General features: G+C 26.9%; 2 protein-coding genes across 2 annotated transcripts; both read right to left on the bottom strand.

The window, feature by feature from the left end:
- Positions 1 to 5,031: 5,031 nt before the first annotated feature.
- LOC122849706 (F-box/LRR-repeat protein 2-like) lies at positions 5,032 to 8,631 on the bottom strand. The gene is made up of 2 exons (XM_044148525.1): positions 8,522 to 8,631; positions 5,032 to 6,184 (listed from the first exon to the last, which is right to left on the bottom strand). Exons 1-2 carry the CDS (start codon positions 8,629 to 8,631, stop codon positions 5,032 to 5,034), a joined length of 1,263 nt encoding a protein of 420 aa, XP_044004460.1.
- Positions 8,632 to 8,691: 60 nt separating this feature from the next.
- Positions 8,692 to 9,600, bottom strand: LOC122849606. The gene is made up of 2 exons (XM_044148410.1): positions 9,493 to 9,600; positions 8,692 to 9,399 (listed from the first exon to the last, which is right to left on the bottom strand). Exons 1-2 carry the CDS (start codon positions 9,547 to 9,549, stop codon positions 8,692 to 8,694), a joined length of 765 nt encoding a protein of 254 aa, XP_044004345.1. The 5' UTR covers positions 9,550 to 9,600.
- Positions 9,601 to 21,252: the final 11,652 nt, after the last annotated feature.

The raw sequence follows: 21,252 nt of genomic DNA, 5'->3' as shown, positions 1-21,252 counted from the left end.
TAAATATTCGAGATTTTTTAGTTCTGTCAATTTTTGAAGAGCAGTTCCTATTATTCCATCGCTCCAAATATCTAAAGACTCTAAATTCTTGCAATATTTTACCATTTTGGTTGCTATGTTATCATTAATTCTCCAACGAGTACCGAGATGTTCCAAGTTTCGAATATTATCCCAATTTTTAATTGACATATTAGGTGCATGAGAACCTGGATGCAACATAATATTGCAATATCTTATACTCTTGGATGAATTCAAAATATTATTAAGTACGTTTGGAGTTTTTATGCCCCATTCATTATTAATGTCGATGTATTCCAAATTTACAAATTGATTAAAAAAATCAACAGGATCGTACACGCAGTTTTTACTCACAAAACAATCAATAAGACTGAGTTCCACAAGTGTTGTTGTTTCGGATATTCCTTGAATTGTCATCTAGAAGGTAGCGACTTAATGACAAATATTTAAGTTTTTTGAATTTCCTTATATTCCGAAGAATTATAAAAATTAATTTAAACAAATCGAATTTATTTTAAGGAATTCATTTGATTTATAGTATTAATAATCAATAGTAACTTACGAAAAGCACTGGTGACATGAACTCCTTTTTATCATAATCCAAAAAAATTTTAGTCATTCCTTCTGGAAGATAATTGATTACGTGAGGTTGAAACTTTGTATTCTTACAATTTCCCATATTCATTACGCGTATTGCAATTCTTGTCAGTTTATCTAAGTTTTTGAACGCATGAATGTAGTGATTCATATTTATTTCCAATTCATCGTTGACAATTAAATCAAGACTTGTTAAATTTTCGCAGCGCTCACCAATGATTGGCATAATACTAGAGTTGCAATTTTCCAAAAGAGATAAATCTCTCAAATAAATACCAAAATTTAATAATAATTTCTCAACATATAATGGTGCGAACAAACTTTCATCAAAAAAACGACCAGTTGTTTCGCCAAATGTATATTCTTTAATGTCGTACCAAGCTAGTTTACATGCCTCTTTCCATTTGAGGCAAACTGTAAAAAAAATATCAAATTAAAGAAAATTAAAGAAAAACATGAAAATTATAATCTAAATAATAGTAAAACTTTATTTTAATGTTTATTACCTTTTTCCATGGTTATCCTTTCATGTACTGGCAGCAGCATGAATATTTGTGCCAATGAATCATGATTCATAGTGTTAATGAGATCTATTTGTTCGTCAACATGATGATGTTGTTCTTGAACGTGACATATCCTTTTTTGACTCATGATGATAAATTCTAAAAATAATATATTGAAACAATAACGATGAGTTTAATTTTTTTCGAATAAAATAGATTCAGGCTTATATATTGACTATTTATGTATTTATAAAACAATGGGTAAGTTCATAATCGCTGGTTATTTCTACATTTAACGCGCGATTCTGAACGCGCATTGAGGATTGTATCGGGGAATTCAGTATCAAATGTAGAAGTAACCAGCGATTATGAAATATGAACGCACCCAATATGACATATTGACAAATAAAAATAAAAATGGACGCTGTGACGGGTGAATATATGTATCTACCAGTATCTACTAAATAATAATAACTGAAAATAAAAATATTCTCGACGGGTGACGAACAATTTTGTTATTCATAAGTTGATTATTTTTTAATACGTTTCAAAACGTTTTAAAAAATAACCATCATTAAGCTTGAGCTTAATTCATTAGAATAATGGTGGTACAATAAAAAATTGTACATATTGTAACGTTTTAAAAATAATTAACTTGAAAGTATGTAGGTTATGCTAACAAGTATTTAATGAATTATTATTATTATTAATACGATAAATACTGATAAATACTATATTTTATTAGCAATGGCCAAAAAAGCGAACGATATTTATTATTTTTTCTAGATGAATAATATATACAAAATAAATAAAATTAATGTAAAAAGTAAAATTTAAATAATATTTACCTTGATTTTAATATTATAATAGGTATAATATATTCTCAGCAGAAATCACTTTGAATCACTTGATACCACTAAAGCGTTTAGCAGTATGTTTATCTATGGACTGATATGGACCTTGACTGTGCTTGACTGGCCTGCCTAGCTACTGCGGTCTGCGTATCAACTCATGTTTAATTTCGGCGCACATGGTCCCCTTATCGGAACCAATCAGAACGCACCCCAGGTTAATAATAATAATAATAATAATAATAAAAACAACAATTATAAACAAACGTAAGTAAACAGAAAAATTTTTATTGATGATTGAAAAATCAATCGTAATTATTAATAAAAAATTCATTTGAAAAAAAAAAACAGATACGAAATACGGATGAATTGGGATATAAATTATCGTCAAATAATATCCCGTTTCAATAACACATGGAATATCGAAGATATTGGATGGAGAAAAAAAAATAATATCAAATAATAAAAGAGATGATTATGTATCAAAAATATCAGTACTATAGATACATTACCCGGGAAAAAATAGTCTGTATCTGGTTAGATCTATATGGTCAGATCTGGTTAGATCCATCTCAAGGCGTGATCTAAAGAAATCACGGGGAATATGCCTAGATCTGACGGTATAGTGACCAAAGTATATAGTAAAAAAGATGGATATCTGTATAGATATCTATTTAGATCTGTACGGATGTAAGTAAATCTATACAGATCTACAGATATCTATCTTTTTTACTATATACTTTGATCACTACCGTCAGATCTAGGCATATTCCAATGATTTACTACCAGTAATCGCTGAATCACCGGCTTCATAACAGATACAGACTAATATTTTAGTATTTATGAAATGTAAAAGTGATAATTATATAACAAGTTCAGAAATGGTTGTCAGTAAAGAATATGTACCAATTGTCATATTCATATACATTGGAACCGTTTATTGTAGCTGGTGAACCACTAAAGTATCTTGCCACTGAATTATATTTAAGATTAAACCAGATAATTTTACCAGATAGAAAGCCATCAAAATTATTTACAAACAAAAATTATTATGGGATGATATAACAAATAATAAATTCAACAAATCAATTATTGTACGTGCTGGATTGGTATTAAAACGTGACAAGGAAATACCATTAAGTTGGATGAATGAAATGGTACGAGCTGCAGTACCACTACCAGGATAATTTCCAATTTATTTAAAATTAAATGTATAAATTTTTAATCTTAAACTATAAATTATATCTCTATTGATATTGTATTATTTTTTTTTTTAGTGTACATGAATGTTTTCTTGAATGTATGAAAGACATACAATCTGAATTGAAACATGAAAAATCAAATGTTCTTTGGTGTTGGGGATTTAATGTGTCAAATACAAGCAGCAATTCACAATACATCTGACAACAAATCAATTGAATCAGCTAAATTTTTATCTGATTTATTATTTGTAACAATAATTTCTGAAGCAACTGAAAATTGTACAATTCAATTGTCAAATAATTCATCAATTGTCAATTCACATGAAATAAGAGTGTCATTATATCCTCAAGCAATATCAATACTTTCTACAATGCCACATTGGAAAGATGCAATGCAGCAGGTATTTTATTATATACCAAAAATATAATTGCTTATTAATTAATCTTTATCACTATCACTTTTTTTTTTTTTTTAATTAGTGATGCAGATAGTTTAATTATTAATACATTTTTCTTTTTATTTATTTTTTCAGACAATGGAGTGGCTGCATTTTATGAGAACCAGTTGTCTACCAACTTCATACAAGAGTGCTTATCACAACTCATTGATATCATTGAAAAATCAACGACATTTAAATGACAATTGGACAAAATATTTATCCGCAAAAAGTCCGATTGATTTATAATAAAAATAAAATTGAAAATATATGTATTTATATTGTTATTTTTTTTTTTTGTCTTTTAATTAAATTTGTATGTAAACAATAATTACCATGATACAGCAGCAATAATTATTATGATGGTGAAAAAGATTCGCAAAGCGAGTGTGCACCGTGACCATTGGTGACCAGTGCTCGCTATTATGGGCCATATAATGAACAATGATGGATTCTTTAGAAAAATTATGGGATGAGTTCAGGATTGTAAGTAAATTATTGTCAAATTATATTTTTTAATTTTTTTTAAATTAGGTATATTATTATTATTATCGATATTACTATATTATTATTTTAGAATTAACGTTGTTATCATCAATGATTCTTTTAACAATAATTATCAACAATAATTCTAAAAAAAGAGAAAAATTATAATTTACATTTTTTAAAATCAATTCAATATTTTAATAAAAATATATTGAAATTATATGAATAACTTAACAACTATGTATAAATACTAAATCCTAAATGACTAATTTCTTTTAGTTTATTCTAACTTTATTACCAAATCTCTGGGTCAAGAATCAACCAGTTAGATTTAATTTTTAACGATGAAGCTTTAGCATCATTTTCAAAGAATATATGCAAAGCAATATTATTAATACGGTTTTGAGTTATTTCATCAGCACCAGTAACCGTGTTAATTGTAATGTTAGAGCGAAGGAGACGAAGAGTGTCAAGATTCATACACTGAATTGTACTGAATTATACCAGCATCAGTGATGTTTTTACAATATTCACACCCAATTTTCTTTAATCTTTTTAATTTACTGATAAGGTGTCTGTAACACCATCCATATTCCTGACACATTATTTCTTCTAATTTTTCCAAGCTGATTATATGACTTGAGAACTGCTTCAGTAATATTAATGCACAATTGACACTTCTGAATATTCGAATATTGCAATTTTGACAACTCATCAAGAATGACTACAGAAGAACTGGTTTAATATTATCATTAACCTACATTTATAATGATTTCATATAATTAAAGGTTTTCCAGTTGTTTGAAATTGTAAATATTGTATTTACAAATTCATTCTCGGAGACTCCATCCGCGAAGCAATAATCTAAATTCCAGAAGTTCCAATTCTGTATATTTTTTGAAGAGCAGTTTGTTATTCCTTCACTCTACTTTTTAGTTTATTTGACATTTTCCCTAACTTTGGGACAAATAAATAACCAGTTAGATTCAATTTTTAATGTTGAAGCTTCTGCAAAATCTTCATAGGAGATACCCAAAGCAATATTATTTGTACGATGTTTGGTTATTTCATCAGCGCCAATAAATGTTTTAATTGTAATGTTACAGCCGAAAACACAAAGAGTGTGAAGATTTGGACAATTTTTTATAAATTCGATTATACCAGCATCAGTGATGTTTTTACAACATGCACATCCAAATTTCTTTAATCCTTTCAATTTACTGATAAAATTGTCTGTCAGACCATTCATATAATTGACATTTATTTCTTCTAATTTTTCCAAGCTGATTATAGGCATGAGAGCTGCTTCAGTAATATTCACGCATGCAGTCATCTCTAATTTTCGTAGATTTTTACATGAATTAGCAATAGCAATAATACTGCTATCTGGGAAATTATACATATTAAACAAGCTTAAAGATTCAAGATATTGCAATTTTGACAACTCATCAAAATTGACTACAGAAGGAGCTGGACCAATAATATTATCATCAATAACATCACAACCCTCATCATTGAATAAAATTAGATGTTTAAGTTTTTTCCAGTTTGAAATTGTAACTATTGTATTTATAGATTCATTCCTGACCCCATCCACGAAACAATAATATAAATATTCGAGATTTTTTAGTTCGGTCAATTTTTGAAGAGCAGTTCCTATCATTCCTTCACTCCAAAGATCTACAGACATTAAATTCTTGCAATATTTTACCAATTTCATTGCTGTGTTATCATCAATTCTCCAACGAGTACCGAGATGTTCCAAGTTTTTAAGATTATCCCAATTTGTAATTAAAATATTAGGTGCATACCAATATGGATGCAACAGAATATTGCAATGTATTATATTCTTGGATGAATTCAAAATATTATTGAGTACGTTTGGGGTCTTTATGCCCCATTCATTATTAATGTTGATGTATTCTAAATTTTCGAATTGATTAAAAATATCAACAGGATTGTACACGCAGTTTTCACTCACAAAGCAATCAATAAGACTGAGTTCAACAAGTGTTGTTGTTTCGGATATTTCTTGAATCATGTCATCTAGAAGGCAGCCTTTGCAGACAAGTATTGAAGTTTTTGAATTTCTTTATATCCTGAAAATTATAAAAATTAATTTAAACAAATTGAATTTATTGTAATGAATTCATTAAATTTATTATAGTATTAGTGATCAAATAGTAACTCACGAAAATCTTTGGTGACATGTACTCCTCTTTATCATATTCCAAAATAATTTTAATCATTTCTTCTGGAAGATAATTGATTATGTGAGGTTGAAACTTTGTATTATAACAACTTCCCATATTCATTACGCGTATTTCAATTATTGTCAGTTTATCTAAGTTTTTGAATGCATGAATGTAGTGATCGATATTCATTTCCAATAGCTCGTTGTAAATTAAATTAAGACGTGTTAAATTTTTGCAGCGCTCACCAATGATTGGCATAATACTAGAATTGCAATGTTCAAAAAGAGACAAATCTCTCAAATAAATACCAAAATTTGATAATAATTTTTCAATATATGATGGTGCGAACAAACTTTCATCAAAAAAACGACTAGTTGTTTCACCAAATGTGTATTTTTTAATGTCGTACCAAGCTAGTTCACATGCCTCTTTCCATTTGGGACAAACTGTAAAAAAAAATATTAAATTAAAGAAAATAAAAACATTAAAATTATAATTTAAATAAGTAAACTTAATTTTTATTTTTATTACCTTTTTCCATGGCTATCCTTTCAGGTACTGGCAGCAGCATGAATATTTGTGCCAATGAATCATGATTCATAGTGTTAATGAGATCTGTTTGTTCGTTAACATGATGATGTTGTTCTTGAACGTGACAGATCCTTTTTTGACTCATAATGATAAAATCTAAAAATGAAAAAAAATAATATATTGAAACAATAACGATAAGTTTAATTTCTTTCGAATAACGTATAGATTTAGGCTTATAAATATTGACCATTTCTAAAATGATTATTATCCAATATTAAGCCATATGACTATTATGTGACATGTAAATAAAGACAAATAAAAATAAGAATGGACACTCTGACGGATGGATATACGGATAATGATAAAATACTGAAAATAAAAATATTCTCGACGAGCGACGAATAATTAATTTACTCACAAGTTGAATATTTTTAATACGTTTCGAAACGTTTTAATGAATAACCATCATCAAGCTCGAGCTTAATGATGGTACATAAAAAATTGTACGTATTGGAACGTTTTAAAAATTATTAACTTGACACGTGAAAATATGTAGATTATACTAACAAGTATTCAACGAATTAATTATTAATACCATTAATACTATATTTTATTAGCAATATGACCAATAACAAACCGAACAATATTTATATTATTTCTTCTACAAGAATTCACCATACGGTCCAATGTTCATAATTTCCATTTAGAAAATCATTAAAAATTTTTTGAAAGGTAACTATTTTTATTAAAATTAATCAAAATTACTGTAAAAAGTACAATTTAAATAATATATACCTTGATTTTAATATTATAATATAATTTATTCGTAGCAGAAATCACTTTGAATTACGTGATACAACTAAAGCGTTTGGCTGTATGTCTCTTTATGTCTATCCATGTCTACCTATGTATGGACCTTGACTGTGCTCATATGCGTATTCAACTCATGTTTAATTTCTGCGCACATAATGGTCCCTCGACCGGTACGCACCGTACGCACCGTAGGTCAATAATGATAATAATAATAATAATAATAATAACAATTATAAACAAACTTAAGTGAACAAAAAATTTTTTATTAATGATTTAAAAATCAACTGTAATTATTAATAAAAATGGTACAAAATATGGATGAATTGGAGTAGTATCCAGTATCAATAACACATGGAATATCAAAAATATTGGATGGAGCAAAAAAAAAACTATCAAATATACGATCAAATAAAATATACTATGAAATGTAGAACCAGTTGTCTACCAACATCATACAAGAGTGCCCATCACAACTCATTGATATCATTGAAAAATCAACGACGGTTAAATGACAATTGGACAGAATATTTTTCTACAAAAAGTCCAACTGGTAACCATGGCACCCTCAGCCGACCAGTTTCGCCTACGAACATCCTGGCTGATCATTTGACATTTTCTCTAAGTTCGGGACAAATGAATAACCAGTTAGATTCAATTTTTAACGTTGAAGCTTCTGCAAAACCTTCATAGGATATACACAACTCAATATTATTTATACGATTTTTGGTTATTTCATCAGCGCCAGTAAATGTTTCAATTGTAATGTTACAGCCGTAGAGACACGAAGAGTATCAAGATTTGGACAATTTTTTATACATTCGATTATACCAGCGTCAGTGATGTTTTTACAATATTCACACCCAACTTTCTTTAATCCTTTCAATTTACCGATAAAATTGTCTGTAACACCATCCATATGACTGATACCTATTTCTTCTAGTTTTTCCAAGCTGATTATAGACATGAGCTGCTTCAGTAATATTAACGCATACAGTCATATCTAATTTTGTAGATTTTTACATGAATTAGCAATAGCAATAATACTGCTATCTTGGAATTCACGCATATTTAACACATATATCTTCTAGATATTGCAATTTTGACAACTCATCAAAAATGACTGCCGGAGGAACTGGACCAATAATATTATCATCAATAACATCATCATCCTTATCATTTAATAAAATTAGATGTTTAAGTTTTTTCCAGTTTGAAATTGTAACTATTGTATTTATAGATTCATTCCTGACTCCATCCGCGAAACAATAATTTAAATATTCGAGATTTTTAAGTTCTGTCAATTTTTTAAGATCAGTTTCTATTATTCCATCACTCCAAATATCTAAAGACCTTAAATTGTTGCAATATTTTATCAATTTGATTGCTATGTTATCATTAATTCTCCAACGAGTACCAAGATGTTTCAAGTTTAGAAGATTATTCCAATTTTTAATAAAAATATCAGGTGCATTAGAATCTGGACGCAACATAATATTGCAATGTATTATATTTTTGGATGAATTCAAAATATTATTAAGTACGTTTGGAGTCTTTATGCCCCATTCATTATTAATGTTGATGTATTCTAAATTTACAAATTGATTGAAAATATTAACAGGATTGTACAAGCAGTTTTTACTCACAAAACAATTAATAAGACTGAGTTCAACAAGCTGTGTTGTTGTTTCGGATATTCCTTGAATTATGTCATCTAGAAAGCAGCCACTCAATGACAGATATTGAAGTTTTTTGAATTTCTTTATATCCTGAAAAATTATAAAAATTAATTTAAACAAATTGAATTTATTGTAATGAATTCATTTAATTTATTATAGTATTAATCATAAATAGTAACTTACAAAAAGCTTTGGTGACATGAATTCTTCTCTATCATAATCCAAAATAATTTTAATCATTTCTTCTGGAAGATAATTGATTATGTGAGGTTGAAACTTTAAATTCTTACAACTTCCCATATTCATTACGCGTATCTCAATTGTTGTCAGTTTATCCAAGTTTTTGAATGCATGAATGTAGTGATCGATATTTATTTCCAATAGCTCGTTGTAAATTAAATCAAGACGGGTTAAATTTTTGCAGCGCTCACCAATGATTGGCATAATACTAGAGTTGCATTTTTCCGAAAGAGACAAATCTCTCAAATAAATACCAAAATTTGATAATAATTTCTCAACATATGATGGTGCCAACAAATTTTCATCAAAAACACGACCAGCTGATTCACCAAATGTGTATTTTTTAATGTCGTACCAAGCTAGTTCACATGCCTCTTTCCATTTGGGACAAACTGTAAAAAAAAAAAAATTAAATAAAAGAAAATAAAAACATTAAAATTATAATTTAAATCAGTAAAGCTTAATTTTAAATTCTATTACCTTTTTCCATGGCTATTCTTTCATGTACTGGCAGCAGCATAAATATTTGTGCCAATGAATCATGGTTCATAGTGTTAATGAGATCTTTTTGTTCGTCAACATGATGATTTTGTTCTTGAACGTGACAGATCCTTTTTTGACACATGATGATAAATTCTAGAAATTAAAAAAAATAATATATTGAAACAATAACCCAAGTGAAAAAAATATATTTATATTGGAAATATAAAACAAATTTAATTTATATTTAAAATATATGTGAATTAAATTTAATTAATGTTTTAAAAAATATAAATTTAATTTATTACATTTTAATTTTACATTTAATTCATATGTAATCTATATCTATACAAAAGTAAATGTATTTTATATTTTCAAACATAAAATAAATTGCAAATTTTTTTTTTTCGACATTGCAAAAAAAAAATTTGAATGTACTTCAAATTTAATTTATATTTTTCAAAAATATGAAATAAATTTACTTTTTGTATAGATATAGATTACATATGAATTAAATATAAATTACATGTAAATTAAATTTAATTTATATTTTTTAAAACATTAATCAAATTTAATTCACATATATTTTAAATATAAATTAAATTTATTTTATATTTCCTTAAGGGTAACTAATTTTTTTCGAATAACGTATAGATTCAGACTAATATTCTGCGACCACTTCTAAAATAATTATTATCCAATATGAAGTAAAGTTTGATAAATAAATCAAATTTTGTACGCAAAAATTCCTGGCAGGACATATATGTCACATGACAATTGATGACATGTAAATAAAAACAAATAAAAATAAAAATGAACGTTGTGACGGATGCACTGAGAGAAATTTTAACTAAAAATTAAAACCCATGTTGAATAGAAATTACTATACTGCTTTGTAATTTTTGTTTTATTTCTGGGATTGGCCGCGAGAGATGATATTCTACAATAAAATTATGTAAAATGTCACACAATGTCAAAAAATTGTTATGTTACTGAAGTCTCTGTACATCGTTATATTGCAGATAGACATGGGGTTGAGTGGAGTTAATATGAGAATTTAATTCTAAACAATTTATAAAAATTACTTTTTTGATTAATGTCTTAGATAATGAGTTATGAGTTAATTAAAATAAAAGCACATACATGTTTTAGAAAACAATAAAATTATTATATGGCTGAATAAAAATACTGCACAATTTAATAAATATTCTTATATATATAATAAAAATTATCATGTACACATATAAAAGTTAGCATAGACTTAAATATTTTTACTATATCGCTTTGTAAAATTCTGGTTTGTGGGGCGAAATAATACAAAGATGGCCGACTGATTGAACAAATGATTGAATTGTCATGTAATTTCCAAGCATTTCTACAGCCTTATCTGTTGAATAGGTAATGGTGTTCTCCAGTCAACTTTTAAATAAAATTTATAATAAATAACAGTAAATTCTAAAACCGGTAGTGCGTAAATTCTCAGTCTGCTAGAATTTACTTGTGAGTATCGTGAATTTAGTCATTTTTTTTAAAGAGAAATTACAATAAAATTATGTAATTTTTATGGCTTAGTGTTGTATATAGTCAATGGCCAAATTTTTTACATAACTTTATTGTAAAAATTATTTATCAATATACGAATAATTCTTACAAATAATCGGAGGAACGCAGTTTTTACTATTCGCTTTGTAATTTTTTCTTATACGTTTGTAATTTTTAGTTAAAATTTCTCTCAGTGTGGATATACTGAATAAAAAAATACTGAAAATAAAAATATTCTCGAAGAGCGACGAACAATTTTATTATTCACAAGTTGATTGTTTTTCAATACGTTTCAAAACGTTTTAAAAAGTAACCATCATCAAGCTTGAGCTTAATGAATAATGATGGTACAATAAAAAATTGTACGTATTGAACGTTTTAAAAATGATTAACTTGAAAATATGTAGATTATACTAACAAGTATTTAACGAATTAATTATTAATACGATTAATACTATATTTGATTAGCAACAACTAATAACAAACCGAACAATATTTATATTATTTTTTCTACATGAATTTACCATACGGTCCAATATTCATAATTTCTATTTATAAAATCATTAAAAAATTTTTAAAAGATAACTATTTTTTGAATATTAAAATTAATTAAAATTTCTGTAAAAAGTAAAATTTAAATAATATTTACCTTGATTTAGATATTATAATATATTTATATATAGGTATAATATATTTTCAGCAGAAATCACTTTAAATTACTTGATACCACTGAAGCGTCTATCTATGGACCTTGCCTGGCTTGAATACTGAGTATTAAGTTATTAACTCATGTCTGTTTTCTCCGCACATGGTCCCCTCATCGGAACCAATCGGAACGCATCGGAACGCACCCCATGTCAATAATAATAATAATAATAATAATAATAATAATAATAATAACAATTATAAACAAACGTAAGTGAACAAAAAATTTTTTAGTAATGATTTAAAAATCAACCGTAATTATTAATAAAAAATTAATTAAAAAAAAAAACATACAAAATATGGATCAATTGGGGTATAAATTACCGTCAAGTAATCCAGTTTTAATAACACATGGAATATCAAAAATATCAGAATTAGATAGATTATTTATGAAATGTAAAAGTGATAATTATATAACAAGTTCAGTTGCTTGTCAGGCAATTGTATCACCATAGTCAACAATTGACAATAGTCAAAAATAGATTATTAACAATACCACAAACATTATCAAAATTTGTTGTATATGTATAGCTATAAGAAAAAATATTGTGTAAAATTACTTAAAAATAACAAAATTATGCAAGTAGTGTATTATCACAAATATTTTATAAATTATTAAATACAAAACAAGTTGATAATACAGATGAGTCATTATATTATAATTATTATATATAATAATTATATCAGTATTATTTATGATACCAGAAATGGTTGTCAAGAAAATGTACCCATTGTCATTCATACATAGGAAGCACTCATTGCAGCTGGTAAACCACTTAAGTATTTTGCCATTGAATTATATTTAAGTTTAAACCGGATAATTTAACTATAAATTATATCTCTATTGATATTGTGTTATTTTTTTTTTTAATGTACATAAATGTTTTCTTGAATGTATGAAAGACATACAATCTGAATTGAAACATGATGAACCAAATGTTCTTTGGTGTTGGGATTTAATGTGTCAAATACAAGCAGCAATTCACAATACATCTGACAACAAATCAATTGAATCAGCAAAATTTTTATCTGATTTATTATTTGTAACAATAATTTCTCAAGCAATATCAATACTTTCTACAACGCCACATTGGAAAGATGCAATGCAGCAGGTATTTTATTATACGCCAAAAATATAATTACATATCATTAATATCAACTTATCAATTTATCTTTATCACTATCAGTCATTTTTTTAATTAGTAATGAAAATATTTTAATTATTAATCTAGTTTTCTTTTTACTTATTTTTTTGACAATGGGTGGCTGCATTTTATGAGAACCAGTTGTACAAACTTCATACAAGAGTGCCTATCACAACTCATTGATATCATTGAAAAATCAACGACATTTAAATGACAATTGGACAAAATATTTATCCACATAAAGTCAATTGATTTATAATAAAATTAAAATATATACATTTATATTGTTTTTTTTTTTTCTTTCCCTTAATTGAATTTGTATGTAAACAATGATTACCATGATACAGCAGCAATAATTATTATGATGGTGAAAAAGATTCGCAAAGAGTGTGCACCGTGACCATTGGTGACCAATGCTCGTTATTATGGGCCATATAATAAACAATGATGGATTCTTTAGAAAAATTATGGGATGGGTTCAGGGTTGTAAGTAAATTATTGTCAATTTATATTTTTTAATTTTTTTTAATTAGGTATATTATTATTATTGATATTACTATATTATTATTTTAGAATTACTGTTCTTATCATCATGTCTTTCATTTGTACTAATTAAACTCGTGTGTCTATCTGCTTTTTTTTTTTTTTTTTTTTTTAATTACTAGTAACCAAGGCACCCTCAGCCGACCAGTTTCGCCTACGAACATCCTGGCTGAATCATTTGATATTTTCTCTAACTTCGGGACAAGGAATTAACCAGTTAGATTCAATTTTTAACGTTGAAGCTTCTGGAAAATGTTCAAAGGATATACATAAAGCAATATTATTTATACGATTTTTGGTCATTTCATCAGCGGCAGTAAGCGTTTCAATTGTAATGTTACAGCCGAAGAGACAAAGAGAATCAAGATTTGGACAATTTTTTATACATTCGATTATACCAGCATCAGTGATGTTTTTACAATATTCTAACCCAAGTTTCTTCAATCTTTTCAATTTACTGATAAAATTGTCTGTAACACCATCAATATTACTGACAATTATTTCTTCTAATTTTTCCAAGCTGATTATAGACATGAGAGCTGCTTCAGTAATCTTAACGCATGAATCCATTTCTAATTTTTGTAGATTTTTACATGAATTAGCAATAGCAATAATACTGCTATCTGGGAAATTATGCATATTTAACAAGCAAATTTTCAAGATATTGCAATTTTGACAACTCATCAAAAATAACTGCAGGAGGAACTGGATCAATAATATTATTATTAATATCATCATTATAATCATTTAATAAAACTAGATCTTTAAGTTTTTTCGAGTTGTTTGAAATTGTAACTATAACTGTATTTATAAATTCATTCCTGGCTCCATCCGCGAAACAATAATATAAATAGTCCAGATTTTTTAGTTCTGTCAATTTTTGAAGAGCAGTTTCTGATATTGCTTCACTACAAATATTTAAAGACCTCAAATTCTTGCAATATTTTACCAATTTAGTTGCTATGTTATCATTAATTCTATAACGAGTACCGAGATGTTCCAAGTTTAGAAGATTATCCCAATTTTTAATTGATATATTAGGTGCATTAGAATCTGGTTGCAACAAAATATTGCAATGTCTTATACTCTTGGATAAATTTAAAATATTATTGAGTACGTTTGGAGTCTTTATGCGCCATTCATTATTAATGTTGATGTTGATGTATTCTAAATTCTCAAATTGATTAAAAATATCATCAGGATTGTACAAGCAGTTTTCACTCACAAAACAATCAATAAGACTGAGTTCAACAAGTGTTGTTGTTTCGGATATTCTTTGAATTATGTCATCTAGAAGGCAGCCTTTCAATGATAAATATTGAAGTTTTTTGAATTTCCTTATATTCTGAAAAATTATAAAAATTAATTAAAACAAATTGAATTTATTGTAATGAATTCATTTGATTCATTTCAGTATTAATAATAAATAGTAACTTACGAAAAGCACTGGTGTCATGAAGTCCTCTTTATCATAATCCAAAAAAATTTTATTCATTCCTTCTGGAAGATAATTGATTATGTAAGGTTGAAACTTTGTATTTTTACAACTTCCCATATTCATTACGTTTATCTCAATTATTGTCAGTGTATCTAAGTTTTTGAACGCATGAATGTAATGATTGATATTTATTTCCAATTGCTCGTTGTAAATTAAATAAAGACGTGTTAAATTTTTGCAGCGCTCTTCAATGATTGACATAATACTAGAGTTGCAATGTTCAAAAAGAGACAAATCTCTCAAATAAATACCAAAATTTGATAATAATTTCTCAACATATGATGGTGCCAACAAATTTTCATCAAAAACACGACCAGCTGATTCACCAAATGTGTATTTTTTAATGTCGTACCAAGCTAGTTCACATGCCTCTTTCCATTTGGGACAAACTGTAAAAAAAAAAAAATTAAATAAAAGAAAATAAAAACATTAAAATTATAATTTAAATCAGTAAAGCTTAATTTTAAATTCTATTACCTTTTTCCATGGCTATCCTTTCAGGTACTGGCAGCAGCATGAATATTTGTGCCAATGAATCATGATTCAGAGTGTTGATGAGATCTATTTGTTCGTCAACATGATGATGTTGTTCTAGAACGTGACAGATCTTTTTTTGACTCATAATGATAAAATCTAAAAATAAAAAAAAATAATATATTGAAACAATAACGATAAGTTTAATTTCTTTCGAATAACGTATAGATTTAGGCTTATAAATATTGACCATTTCTAAAATGATTATTATCCAATATTAAGCAATATGACTATTATGTGACATGTAAATAAAGACAAATAAAAATAAGAATGGACACTCTGACGGATGGATATACTGATAATGATAAAATACTGAAAATAAAAATATTCTCGACGAGCGACGAATAATCAATTTACTCACAAGTTGAATATTTTTTAATACGTTTTGAAACGTTTGAATGAATAACCATCATCAAGCTCGAGCTTAATGACGGTACATAAAAAATTGTACGTATTGGAACGTTTTAAAAATTTTTAACTTGACACGTCAAAATATGTAGATTATACTAACAAGTATTTAATGAATTAATTATAAATTAATACCATTAACACTATATTTTATTAGCAATATGATCAATAACAAACCGAACAATATTTATATTATTTTTTCTACAAGAATTCACCATAATATGGTCCAATATTCATAATTTCCATTCGGAAAATCATTAAAAATTTTTTAAAAGATAACTATTTTTATTAAAATTAATCAAAATTACTTCAATAAGGATAATTTAAATAATATTTACCTTGATTTTAATATTATAATAGGTATAATATATATTATCAGCAGAAATCACTTTGAATTACTTGATACAACTAAAGCGTTTGGCAGTATGTTTATCTATGGACTGATATGGACCTTGACACCTTGACTGTGCTTGACTGGCCTGCCTGGCTACTACGGTCTGCGTATTAACTCATGTTTAATTTCGGCGCACATGGTCCCCTTATCGGAACCAATCAGAACGCACCCCAGGTTAATAATAATAATAATAACAAAAACAACAATTATAAACAAACGTAAGTAAACAAAAAAATTTTTATTGATGATTTAAAAATCAATCGTAATTATTAATAAAAAATTCATTTGAAAAAAAAAAACAGATACGAAATACGGATGAATTGGGATATAAATTATCGTCAAATAATATCCGGTTTCAATAACACATGGAATATCGAAGATATTGGATGGAGCAAAAAAAAAACTATACTAAAAAAACTATCAAATATACTATCAAATAAAATATACTATCAAATGTAGAACCAGTTGTCTACCAACATCATACAAGAGTGCCTATCACAACTCGTTGATATCATTGAAAAATCAACGACGTTTAAATGACAATATTATTGTCAGTTTATCTAAGTTTTTGAACGCATGAATGTAGTGATCGATATTTATTTCCAATAGCTCGTAAATTAAATCAAGACGTGTTAAATTTTTGCAGCGCTCACCAATGATTGGCATAATACTAGAGTTGCATTTTTCCAAAAGAGACAAATCTCTCAAATAAATACCAAAATTTGATAATAATTTCTCAACATATGATGGTGCCAACAAACTTTCATCAAAAAAAAGACCAGTTCGTTCGCCAAATGTGTATTTTTTAATGTCGTACCAAGCTAGTTCACATGCCTCTTTCCATTTGGGACAAACTGTAAAAAAAAATATTAAATTAAAAAAAATAAAAACATTGAAATTATAATTTAAATAAGTAAAACTTAATTTCAACTTTTATTACCTTTTTCTATGGCTATCCTTTCATGTACTGGCAGCAGCATGAATATTTGCGCCAATGAATCATGATTCATAGTGTTAATGAGATCTATTTGTTCGTCAACATGATGACGTTGTTCTTGAACGTGACAGATCCTTTTTTGACTCATGATGAATTCTAAAAAATGAAAAAAAATAATATATTGAAACAATAACGATAAGTTTAATTTTTTTCGAATAAAATAGATTCAGGCTTATATATATATTGACTATTTATGTATTTATAAAACAATGGGTGTGTTCATAACCGCTGGTTATTTCTACATTTAACGCGCGATTCTGAACGCGCAGGGGATTGTATCCCGGGAATTCACCAAATGTAGAAGTAACGTATTTAATTCAAAACGTATCTAATCGATCTTAATGAATAATGATGGTACGATAAAAAATTGTACGTATTGGAATGTTTTAAAAATAATTTACTTGAAAATATGTGAAAATATGTAGATTATACTAACAAGTATTTAATGAATTGATTATTACCAATACAATTAATACTATATTTTATTAGCAACGACCAAAAAACCAAACGATATTTATTATTTTTTCTAGATGAATAATATATATAAAATGAATAAAATTACTGTAAAAAGTAAAATTTAAATAATATTTACCTTGATTTTAATATTATAATAGGTATAATATATTCTCAGCAGAAATCACTTTGAATTATGTACTTGATACCACTAAAGCGTTTGGCTGTATGTATAAACCTTGACTGTGCTTGTTGCTTGACTGAAATTAACCACAATTAACTGAACTGGACTGAACTGGACGAAAATTCGAAAAAGATAGAGTGGGTATAATCGAGTGGGTATAAAATGAACGTGGTTCCAAAGGATAAAAGCGTAGACAAGCACAATGGGTAAAAAATGCTGGTCTGGATATTACACAGGTCAATAAAAAATGCTTGTTTGTGAGGTAAATACATTAACATTAATTATTTGAGTGAATAATTTTTCTAAGCTAATTATATTTGATATTAATTACTGTCTAATACCAAGAAATATTCAGAACTTAATGTATTATTGTTGGATTAAAGTATGACATATTTGAAGAGTAAAACAAAAAGCACAGCAAAAAAAACTTCTAGCTTCAAGTAAATTTGCTGGAATAAAACAATTGTATATTATTGCACAACTTTTAATTGTACATATATAAATTTTGAGTATTAAATACCAACGCAAAATTTTTTTGAATTATGTAAAATGTTTGGAATTGACAATAATAAAATCTTTTAATTATTAATCTTTTAATATTATTTGTCACTTTGTCTTATTATTATTTGTGTTTTGCCTTTTCAATAATCTATATTTCTATCATATTTATAAATATAATTTTTATATGAATAAATCAAAGTTATTATAATATAGCTGTATTTATTTAAATTATTTATTGAATTATTAATTCAATAATTAAAAATAAAAATTATTATTTATTTAAAATATATATTTACTCAATTTATATATTAAATTAATTTCTTTTCTTTTAAACTGTTCAAAACTTCCCCTTCTCCCCACTCCATACAAAAAGCACGATATGGCGGACCAATCAAAAACTAGACGGCTATTGGCACCACTCTGATTATACCCACTCTAAAAGTCAGTTTGCAACAGCGTAGGACATGAAGGGCTGGATTAGCCATATTATATTTTAACGACAAGGCTATCTGAGGCTATCCATTGCTATCCATCCAACTGAGCACTTAAAAAACTTAAAAAACTTAAAAATCTAGGGATTTGTGTAGGGGCGTGCGAATAGTCTTCGAATCGAATCGAATCGAATAGTACTATTCGACTGTAATTCGAATCGAATTATTCGACATTTCGAATAGTCGAATTATTCGAATTTTCGAATATTCGTGTAAAAACGAATAGTCGAATAGTAACGAATTATTCGACTATTCGAGTTTTTCGAATATTCGTAACGAATTATTCGACTATTCGAGTTTTTCGAATATTCGTATAAAGACGAATAGTCGAATAGTAACGAATAATTCACTTATTCGACTATTCAACGGCTAAGTAAAAAATCTAGCTCAGAAAAGATGTAGCTAAGAAAAAATTAAGCTGGTAAAATAATGTAGATATGTAATTTGGCTATAATTAAAGCTAAATAAAAAATCTAGCTAAGGAGAAGATGTAGCTGAGGAAAAAATTAAGCTGGTTAAATTATGTAGATATTGTGTGTTTGGCTATAATTTATTATAAATTACTTAGCTACATTTTTTACTTAGCTAGATATTGTACTTAGTCTCAATTATAGCCAAACATACAATATCTACATAATTTTACCAGCTTAATCTTTGCCTTATGTACATCTTTTACTTAGCTATATATTTTTTACTTAGCTATAGATATTTACTTAGCTACATCTTTATCACTTAGTCTCAATTATAGCAAAAAAAAACAATATCTATCTATGTTTAACAGCTAAATTTTTCACTTAGCCACTCAATTTTCAGAATTTATTTTTTTTTGGTAAAATAAAATTTTTTCATATAAAGGCTTAAAAAGCTTAAAAAACTTAAAAAACTTAAAACACTTAAATCTAATTTACACCATATTTTTCCACACCACAAATCCCTAGATTTTTAAGTTTTTTAAGTTTTTTAAGTGCTCAGTTGGCTGGATAGCCTCGGCTTATTTTAATTCTTATTTTTAAAAAGTTATTTGTTCGACGCCACTGTTCTCTCCTCAAGTTTGCATAATATGAGCATGTGCATGATCATGCGCATTGAAGTGAAAAAAAATAAATACACAAAAAGAAAGCACCTAGGTGCTACTGCACAAAAAATAAATACACAAAAAGAAAGCACCTAGTAGCTACTGCACAAATTCAAAAAATTTTTGTTCAAATGCGCAGTAAACTTTTGCGCATGTCGCATAATACGTTTTCGCCTTAAAATTTGTAAACCATTTGTAAACAATAATAAATGTATTTGTTTATACTTTATAAATTCTTAAAACCGGTTTGATACAACACGTTTTACACGTTCACAAACGTTAACACATGTTATTGTCAAGTGTCAACTTTGTTATAAACATGAAAATAAACAACAAGAAATAGGATACGAAATGCATAATATACTACCAAATGATAGTGATGAAGAAATGAGTTGTTTTGATTCTGATGAGAAAGAAAAACTAAAGAACATTTATACAAAATTGTTGAAAAAATATAAAACAAATGTGATGTATGAACAAAATGAACAACTGTATAAAGATTATGAAAACTCAGTAAAAATAAATAAATCACAATTAATTGCTGAAAAACAAATAGAAAATGATTGTAAAGAATTCAAAGAAAAAGACTTAATGAATGAATGTAATGAAAAAATGTTTGAAGATCATGAAGACGTATTAACACATGAAAATGAACAACAATTAATTAATTATCATGAAGAAATGATTGAAAATTACGAAGAAGAACAAATGGAAAATAATTGTAAAGAATTAAAAGAGAAAGACAAAGAAAAA

This window comes from Aphidius gifuensis, linkage group LG1 (assembly GCF_014905175.1).
Source record: "Aphidius gifuensis isolate YNYX2018 linkage group LG1, ASM1490517v1, whole genome shotgun sequence".
Classification (NCBI taxonomy): domain Eukaryota; kingdom Metazoa; phylum Arthropoda; class Insecta; order Hymenoptera; family Braconidae; genus Aphidius; species Aphidius gifuensis.
Note: the sequence above shows the minus strand (reverse complement) of the source record. Positions and strands in the feature narration are given on the sequence as shown.

Coding starts and splice junctions, on each gene's coding strand:
- LOC122849706 (XM_044148525.1), bottom strand. CDS start 8,631: ATGACTGTATGCGTTAATATTACTGAAGCAGCTCATGTCTATAATCAG. Junction 6,185..8,521: donor TGTTACAGACAATTTTATCG/GTAAATTGAAAG, acceptor CAGGATATAAAG/AAATTCAAAAACTTCAATAC.
- LOC122849606 (XM_044148410.1), bottom strand. CDS start 9,549: ATGATTAAAATTATTTTGGATTATGATAGAGAAGAATTCATGTCACCA. Junction 9,400..9,492: donor TCATGTCACCAAAGCTTTTT/GTAAGTTACTAT, acceptor ATAATTTTTCAG/GATATAAAGAAATTCAAAAA.